General features: G+C 39.8%; 1 protein-coding gene across 1 annotated transcript in view; it reads left to right on the top strand.

The window, feature by feature from the left end:
• RCAN3 (RCAN family member 3) overlaps positions 1 to 9,717 on the top strand; it is a 57,727-nt gene extending 48,010 nt beyond the window's left edge. The window contains exon 5 of the mRNA XM_082244546.1: positions 9,126 to 9,717. Within this exon, the coding sequence (XP_082100672.1) occupies positions 9,126 to 9,286 (161 nt within the window). The 3' untranslated portion in view covers positions 9,287 to 9,717. The remainder of the gene's footprint in view (positions 1 to 9,125) is intronic.
• Positions 9,718 to 9,957: the final 240 nt, after the last annotated feature.

Raw genomic sequence — 9,957 nt, forward strand, 5'->3', positions numbered from 1 at the left:
TCAGGAGCTGTGTCCGTCAATGAACGAAAGAGAAAATTAGATTTTTGACTTTCTGTAAAATCCATTTCTCTGATGTTCATTGACGGATACAGCACCCACCCATCTGTGGAGTTGGCTTTCTTCTGACGCTGCTTGTAACAAAACTGAATGCCTATAGATGAGAGTGGGTGTATATCCTCTGGGACTGCCCAAAGGCGTAGTCAAACTTTTTCCTGCCAAGTGTCCTACTCCTGTAGGGGGCAGTATAACCCAATGTTTAAGAAGATTTAGGAGCTATGTCCGTCAATGAACATCAGAGAAATGGATTTTACGGTAAGTCAAAGATCCCATTTTTTCACATTAGGAGTAAGCGTTAGCTGATAACAGTATAATAGGAGGGTTATGACAGCTGTTGGGATGGGCAATCCCTGCTCGTTCAGCCCCAGCTTTCCCTTCCTCTGAGAATATGAACATGTGCCTTGGTCGCCATGTTTTATGAAAGGTATGCAAGGTGTTTCTTTGTGAGTGGAGTCATTCCTTCAACCTCCTTATGTTTTCTACCTTAATAAGCCACATCTGAATGGATAGGGAGATCTTTTTGCCAACAGGTGGGGGGTGCAGGCCTTGGGCAAACTTTTAAGATGTTTGTCGGTTATCGGTTATAAAGGGTGTAAACTTATGGCTCTGGCGTGGAGTTCTGTACCACCTTGTGAATATCTTATAGTTGCATTCTTGGATCTTATTACAGATAGATGATTTTAAGGTAAGTAAATATATTTTATGAAACAAATCCTCCTTCATAAGTTGTACCTGTTTATCTGCAGTCATCGGTCATGTAAAGCTTTCTACAACACATAGATGAAAGGATTTTTTCAGCAGCAGAAAACAGGACATGGGATCTGACTTTACACAAACTGCAGACCTAGAGCACAGAGCTGAATGTAATCTGAGAGCTGATTAGAGGAAAGTGACACACACCCCTCTTCACAAGCTCAGAGAAACCTAGAGGTGAGGGTATAAGCCATCTGCTTTGTGCTGGAGCTGTTTGCGCTGTTTCCCAGGAGGCTGTATTTCCAACTTAATCTATTTACAGGTAGAATGATTCATTCAGATAGCAGAGAGAGGAGAGTTCAGAGAGGAACCAGATTCGGTGCTTTGGCATCAGGTTGTACACACAATAGTGGGATGTGCTTTGTTTATTTTTCATTTCTGAAATTTGCAACCCCTTTAATTATGTTTAGTTGATTGAGTAACCTTGGAGCCTTAAAATCCATGACTTCCTAATATGTTAATCTTGACTTATGTTGATAAAGTCAAACTTAACTTGTTGGCACCAACCCTTTGCCATGTGCAATGATAGCTTTATCACAGTAAGTTGCCCCCCCCCCCCCCCCCTGTCAATTGAGAGATACAGGCAGTGGTAAAGTACAGTAATTGGCCATCTCTGACTGTTTTGGTAAAGTAGAGATTTGATTACCACCTTGTAGTTTTTCTGGGCTAGTGGGGCCCTCGAGCAGTGACCTAAAGTTTCCTACAATGCTAAAAGTGATATGAAACCCAAAAGCGAAGATTTGTTATATTGCAGTTCACCAATTCTTAGATGTGATGGCAGAATTTGTTTTCTTTTTTTTTTTTTTAGGCTTTCTTTCTTTTTTATTTTCACCTGGTGATCTGGCTAGTATGTATGTTGTTTTCCAAAAGAACAAACTGTCTGCAGAATGGATCAGCTAAATGGTTGAGACAAACCATTTATCACTGACAGGGGTGCTTACCACGATCAGCTATTATTTATTTCCGTAAAACCTTTATAGAACTGTTGCTGTAACTGATTATAAAGTTTGAGCGGGAATTTGGCTTCAATTTGTTAGTGTATTTAAATTTGCTAGTACATCTAACACTCCCCTCCCCCTCAGACTGACAATGCTGCTATTCGTGTGTGCCCCTGTGTGCCTTCATACAGAGTGGGGGCACTCTAATACAGAAGGTGTGTTACTTGCCAGATCACCAGATGAAAACAGGGAAAAAAGCTCCAAAAAAAGAAAGCTAATGCAGCCACCACATCTACACATTGGTAAGCTGCAATAAACTTGTTTTTTTGGTTTTAACACCCAAAATACTTTAAGGCCATTAAGAATATTTAACAAAAATAAAAAACCTTGTTGAACATGACAATTTACACAAATCGGCGCTCCCCCCGTTTACAAAATTTAACATATGTTTTCACATATCATACAATCATAATTAAATGTCCATAATACGTAAGCATTCAGGGTAGATAATATCCATATGCCACTCTGACGGTGAGTGAGTCTATCTCAATATAAATCCCATAAACTCCACACAGAATGGCTCAACCATCAGTGGTACTCCCAGTGCTTAGATGAATCAAATAAATCCTTCACCACACCTCCAGTGCACCCCGTAGCAATGGGCACTCACAAGATAAATGGTAGATCATAGGTATTTGGGTATTTGCTCCATAAACCCTCTCGGTTCCTCTGGTTATATTATCACCCTTAATCCGACCTGTAACTTCTTATTTCCACTCCGATATCCAGATCACATGTGGTCAAAACCACCTTTTTGAAGAAACTGCTGCTTGTTTCACCATTCAAAAAGGTGGTTTTGATCACATGTGATCCAGATATCCGAGTGGAAATAAGAAGTTACAGGTCGGATTAAGGGTGATAATATAACCAGAGGAACCGAGAGGGTTTATGGAGAAAATGCCTATGATCTACCATTTATCTGGGGAGTGCCCATTGCTACGGGGTGCTCTGGAGGTGTGGTGAAGGATTTATTTGATTCATCTAAGCACTGGGAGTACCACCATTGGTTGAGCCATTTTGTGTGGCGTTTATGGGATTTACAAACCCGATTCCAAAAAAGTTGGTCCACTGTACAAATTGTGAATAAAAACAGAATGCAATGATGTGGAAGTTTCAAATTTCAATATTTTATTCATAATACAACATAGATGACATATCAAATGTTTAAACTGAGAAAATGTATCATTTTAACCGGTTGCCGACTGCCCACAGTATATTTACTGCGGCAGTCAGCCCCGGCCAGGCAGAGTGACGTAGATCTACGCCACTCGCCTGTCATCCGCTTTAGAGCCAATAGAGGGCGAGCGCGTGCCCACTGGGGCGCGCGCCCGCCTCGGCTCGTTCACGGAGGAGTGCGGGAGTGTGACCGGCAGACCCGATGTCCGCCGGTCACACTACGATCGTCGGTAGAACGGGAGAAAGGCAGAGCGGCTTATGTAAACAAGCCGCCTGTCATTCTCCCTGTGTAAAAATGCAGATCAGACGGTTCTACTATGTAGAACCATTGATCTGTGTTTTTACACTAGGAGACCTGTCCCACTACAGTTAGAAGCACGCCCCTAGGACACACTTAACCCCTCCCTGTCCAATATAGTTAACCCCTTCCCTGCCAGTGTCATTTTTGCAGTAACAGTGCATATATATAGCACTGATTACTGCAGTAATGTCACTGGTACCCCCAAAAGTGTCAAAAATGTCAGTCAAGGGTCCGATCTGTCTGCCACAATGTCGCAGTACCGCAAAAAAAATCGCAGATCGCCGCCATTACTCGTTAAAAAAAAAAACACCAAAAATGACAAAAATCTTTCCCTTTGTTAGTAAACGCGATAACTTTTGTGCAAACCAATCAAAATACGCTTTTTGCGATTTTTTTTTTTACCAAACATATGTAGCATAAAACAAATTGGCCGAAAATGTTAAAAAATTTAGATTTTTACATTTTTTTGGGGGGGAATGTCATATAAAAAAAAGTGAAAAATATTGTTATTTTTGCAAAATTTACGCTTTTTTTGTTTATAGCGCATGATCAAAAAATCGCACAGGTGATCAAATACCACCAAAAGAAAGCTCTGTTTGTGGGAAAAAAAGGACGTGAAATTAGTTTAGGTACAGTGACGCACGACCGCGCAATTGTCCATTAAAGTCATGCAGTAAAAAAATCGCAAAAAAAACCCTGGTCAGGAAGGGGGTAAAATCTTCCGGTGCTTAAGTGGTTAAGGGAAAATAAATTGATTTTAAATTTTATGGCATCACCACATCTCAAAAAAGTTGGGACAAGGCCATGTTTACCACTGTGTGGCATCCCCTCTTCTTTTTATAACAGTCTGCAAATGTCTGGGGACTGAGGAGACAAGTTGCCCAAGTTTAGGAATAGGAATGTTGTCCCATTCTTGTCTAATACAGGTTTTTAGTTGCTCAACTGTCTTAGGTCTTCTTTGTTGCATCTTCCTCTTTATGATGCGCCAAATTTTTCTATGGGTGAAAGATCTGGACTGCAGGCTGGCCATTTCAGTACCCGGATCCTTCTTCTACGTAGCCATGATGTTGTAATTGATGCAGTATGTGGTCTGGCATTGTCATGTTGGAAAATGCAAGGTCTTCCCTGCAAGAGACGACGTCTGGATGGGAGCATATGTTGTTCTAGAACTTGGATATACTGTTCAGCATTGATGGTGCCTTTCCAGATGTGTAAGCTGCCCATGCCACACACACTCATGCACACTCATGCAACCCAATACCATCAGAGATGCAGTCCTTGTCCTCTTTAGTCCGGATGACATGGCGTCCCAGTTTTACAAAAAGAACTTCAAATTTTGATTCGTCTGACAACAGTTTTCCACTTTGCCACAGTCCATTTTAAATGAGCCTTGGCCCAGAGAAAACGCCTGCGCTTCTGGATCATGTTTTAGATATGGCTTCTTTTTTTGGCCTATAGAGTTTTAGCTGGCAACGGCAAATGGCACGGTGGATTGTGTTCAACGACAATGTTTTCTGGAGGTATTCTTGAGCCCATGTTGTGATTTCCATTACAGTAGCATTCCTTTATGTGATGCAGTGCCGTCTAAGGGCCCGAAGATCACGGGCATCCAGTATGGTTTTCCGGCCTTGACCCTTACGCACAGAGATTGTTCCAGATTCTCTGAATCTTTGGATGATATTATGCACTGTAGATGATGATAACTTCAAACTCTTTTACAATTTTTCTCTGAGAAACTCCTTTCTGATATTGCTTCACTATTTTTCGCCGCAGCATTGGAGGAATTGGGGATCCTCTGCCCATCTTGACTTCTGAGAGACACTGCCACTCTGAGAGGCTCTTTTTATACCCAATTATGTTGCCAATTGACCTAATAAGTTGCAAATTGGTCCTCCAGCTGTTCCTTTTTATGTACATTTAACTTTTCCGGCCTCTTATTGCTACCTGTCCCAACTTTTTTGGAATTTGTAGCTCTCATGAAATCCAAAATGAGCTAATATTTGGCATGACCTTTCAAAATGTTTTACTTTCAACATTTGATATGTTATCTATATTATATTGTGAATAAAATATAAGTTTATGAGATTTGTAAATTAGTCCATTCCTTTTTTACTCACAATTTGTAGTGTCCCAACTTTTTTGGAATTGGGTTTGTATATTGAGATAGACTCACTCACCGTCAGAGTGGTATATGGACATTATCTACCCTGAATGCTTACGTATTATGGACATTTAATTATGATTGTATGATATGTGCAAACATATACAGCGCTGCTAAATGTGATTGATGCTGTACTTTTGGAACGTTGCAGTATTTGTTACATTTGTTTGTTTCTGATTTATTTACAGTAGCTGCTATCAGAGACCATTATTAACTTTATAACGTTTAAATAGAGTATTTCACATTGACCACCAGCGCTGGGCGATTGTTTGAGGGTCTTGTATCACCAACCACTTTTTTTAAATTTAACATATACTGTAAGTTTTTGCAGGAGTTCCACTTTAAATTCTCAAGACTTCTCACTACTGCTGGGTAAATTTTTGTTTTGATCTAGAAATCTTTGATTTAAACTGAAAATGTATTATAAAATGTAACTACTTTTTCAGTAGATAAAGGCCATTTTAATAGATGCTTCTGTACATGTGTTGTACATATGTTGTAAAAATGAAATAACATTAGTTTTTCTGCTATGTACCTTAAATTAACAGTGATTGTTTGAATAGGACATGTAAAATATATTGCCTTTACAAGATAAGAATGTAATTATGGTCTTCTTTATCCCTATATTACATACATAATATCTAGTTCCTCTATTTACTTCCGAGGCTAACTGAGCTAGTTTGGAAATAAACTTGGGTTATTACATAATCTGGATTTTACCAGACAGGTTTTGCAAGATCATGATATTTGTTCCTTAATTTCCTGACCAGTGTATAAATGATTTGTCCTTCCAAAAGCAATTTTACAGTTACAGGCAGAACCTGGTACTTTAAAAGTGAGATTTGCCTGTAAAAATTCCAACTCCACTCCTGTCCACCTGGTAGTTTCGGGTGTTTCTCCCCACCATTGTGTCTTTCTACATTTCCTTTTGCATTAAACCTAATTGGAACAAAAATCAATCATATAGAAACATAGAGTAGTATAAATCTATGTTTGTCCCAAGCATATTTAATGTTTGAAACATAGAAAAGTGACTGCAGAAAAAGACTGAGCAGTCCATCGAGTCTGGCCATATATATTTTTTGGGGGATTTTTTGTTAATTTTTTATGTCTGAGTAAAGTATATTGAGTGGGACCCCTTCATTATGTTTATAGAGTGGGACCCCCATCATTATGAGTATAGAGTGGAACCCCCTCATTATGTATATAGAGTATAGAGTGGGATCCCCTCATTATGTATATAGAGTATAGAATAGGACCCCTCATTATGTATATAGAGTGGGACCCCCTCATTATGTTTATAAAGTATAGAGTGGGTCCCCATCATGATGTATTTAGAATATAGAGGGGGACCCCCTCATTAGGTATATAGAGTATAGAGTGGGACCCCCTCATTATGTATATAGAGTATAGAGTGGTTCCTCTCATTATGTATTAGGAATATAGAGTGGGGCCCCCTCATTATGTATATAGAGTATAGAGTGGTTCCTCTCATTATGTACAGGGAGTGCAGAATTATTAGGCAAATGAGTATTTTGACCACATCATCCTCTTTATGCATGTTGTCTTACTCCAAGCTGTATAGGCTCGAAAGCCTACTACCAATTAAGCATATTAGGTGATGTGCATCTCTGTAATGAGAAGGGTTGTGGTCTAATGACATCAACACCCTATATCAGGTGTGCATATTTATTAGGCAACTTCCTTTCCTTGGGCAAAATGGGTCAAAAGAAGGACTTGACAGGCTCAGAAAAGTCAAAAATAGTGAGATATCTTGCAGAGGGATGCAGCACTCTTAAAATTGCAAAGCTTCTGAAGCGTGATCATCGAACAATCAAGCATTTCATTCAAAATTGTCAACAGGGTCGCAAGAAGCGTGTGGAAAAACCAAGGCGCAAAATAACAGCCCATGAACTGAGAAAAGTCAAGCGTGCAGCTGCCAAGATGCCACTTGCCACCAGTTTGGCCATATTTCAGAGCTGCAACATCACTGGAGTGCCCAAAAGCACAAGGTGTGCAATACTGAGAGACATGGCCAAGGTAAGAAAGGCTGAAAGACGACCACCACTGAACAAGACACACAAGCTGAAACGTCAAGACTGGGCCAAGAAATATCTCAAGACTGATTTTTCAAAGGTTTTATGGACTGATGAAATGAGAGTGAGTCTTGATGGGCCAGATTGATGGGCCCGTGGCTGGATTGGTAAAGGGCAGAGAGCTCCAGTCCGACTCAGACGCCAGCAAGGTGGAGGTGGAGTACTGGTTTGGGCTGGTATCATCAAAGATGAGCTTGTGGGGCATTTTCAGGTTGAGGATGGAGTCAAGCTCAACTCCCAGTCCTACTGCCAGTTTCTGGAAGACACCTTCTTCAGGAAGAAGTCTGCATCCTTCAAGAAAAACATGATTTTCATGCAGGACAATGCTCCATCACACGCGTCCAAGTACTCCACAGCGTGGCTAATGACATGGCCTCCTTGTTCACCTGATCTGAACCCCATTGAGAACCTGTGGTCCATCATCAAATGTGAGATTTACAAGGAGGGAAAACAGTACACCTCTCTGAACAGTGTCTGGGAGGCTGTGGTTGCTGCTGCACGCAATGTTGATGGTGAACAGATCAAAACACTGACAGAATCCATGGATGGCAGGCTTTTGAGTGTCCTTGCAAAGAAAGGTGGCTATATTGGTCACTGATTTGTTTTTGTTTTTGAATGTCAGAAATGTATATTTGTGAATGTTGAGATGTTATATTGGTTTCACTGGTAAAAATAAATAATTGAAATGGGTATACTGTATATTTGATTTTTGTTAAGTTGCCTAATAATTATGCACAGTAATAGTCACCTGCACACACAGATATCCCCCTAAAATAGCTAAAACTAAAAACAAACTAAAAACTACTTCCAAAAATAGTCAGCTTTGATATTAATGAGTTTTTTGGGTTCATTGAGAACATGGTTGTTGTTCAATAATAAAATTAATCCTCAAAAATACTCATTTGCCTAATAATTCTGCACTCCCTGTATTAGGAATATAGAGTGTGACCCCCTCATTATGTTTGTAGAGTGGGACCCCCTCATTATGTATATAGAGTGGGACCCCCTTAATATGTATATAGAGTATAAAGTGGGACCCCCCTCAATATGTATATAGAGTGGGACCCCATCATTATGGCTGTAGTAGATGTACAGACCTGGAAACATAAACTCAGAAATCTCACCAACAGAGTCTGTGAGAAATCTAGGAAGTAGGCGGTTAAATGCTCCTGCATCTACTACAACCTGATATGATTTGGTGGACTTGCACTTTATTAATGCTTGCTAGCAGGGGATAATTTGTGAATGTGGCCTATCCGGACAGGCCACATTAGGTGCATGAGTAGGGAAAAAAAGCTACTTCAAATGTGTGTTTTTAGTGAATTTGATGGGTTGGTGTGTGTGAAATCCACAAGCAACGTTCTTGGCTGATGCGTGCACACATAAATATGATGTACAGCTCCCTGATATCACTATGTAGAGTTTGCATGTGCTTGCGTAGGTTTCCTTTGGGTACTCCAGTATCTTATCTGTGTGAATGAGGCTTTATGTACGTGTCCTTTGTGTAAAGAAGCCCTTATTTTTTTTTTTTTTTTGTAGACCATTAATATAATGCTGCATTCCTCTATTTTGTTTCTTCTTAGGAGAGAAGTATGAACTACATGCAGGGACAGAGTCTACTCCTAGTGTAGTTGTTCACGTCTGCGAAAGTGAAACCGAGGAAGAAGAAGAAGAGATGAAGGGAGCAAAACAAAAGATAGTTCAGACAAAGCGTCCTTCGCTTCCCTCAGCCATTGTAAACTAGTATGTCGCCTTTTTTTCTGTAAAAACTAGATTTGAGAAAACATATCTTCAAAGGGAAATGTAGATCTATTCAGTTTGTATATAGCTAATGACAATCTAGGTCATGTATTCAGAAGCTGTCCTAAATGCTGTCATTATTTTCTTTTTTTTATGTTTTTCCTACAATGTGCGTGTTACATTTAATCAGTGTTTTAACTCTTTTGCTATAAGCAAAATGTTTTGACTGCAGTAGAATTTAGTTTGCGGCCCATACCATTTGATTGAAATGGAAATCCCATGAAAAAAGGAAGATTTTTAATATATAATATGCTGGTTCATCAGGACGGTAAATATTTGTTGTCCTCTTTCAACTAGGGTTAGATTAAAAAATGGAAGTAAAGGCAAGACCTAACTAACTGTAAATCTATTCCCACCCCGGTTCTTAGTCTAGTCTATTTATCTAAAGATCACTATACTTGACTATTCTGAAGATGCCTCGGTCCGGTCCCCAGTGGTGAGTTCTATGTGCAGAAGACAGCTGACAATGGCTTGGAAATAACTGGGAAATTATGTCACCTATAGACTTACTATGGGGCTTCTGTTGGCTGCCTCTCCAACACACTGAAACCGCTGCTTCAGAATAGGTAAATGTAGAGATCTTTTCTTTACAGGGCTAGATAGATTTAGCTTAGA

The sequence above is a fragment of the Pelophylax lessonae genome, assembly GCF_965119305.1.
Source record: "Pelophylax lessonae genome assembly, chromosome: 2".
Classification (NCBI taxonomy): domain Eukaryota; kingdom Metazoa; phylum Chordata; class Amphibia; order Anura; family Ranidae; genus Pelophylax; species Pelophylax lessonae.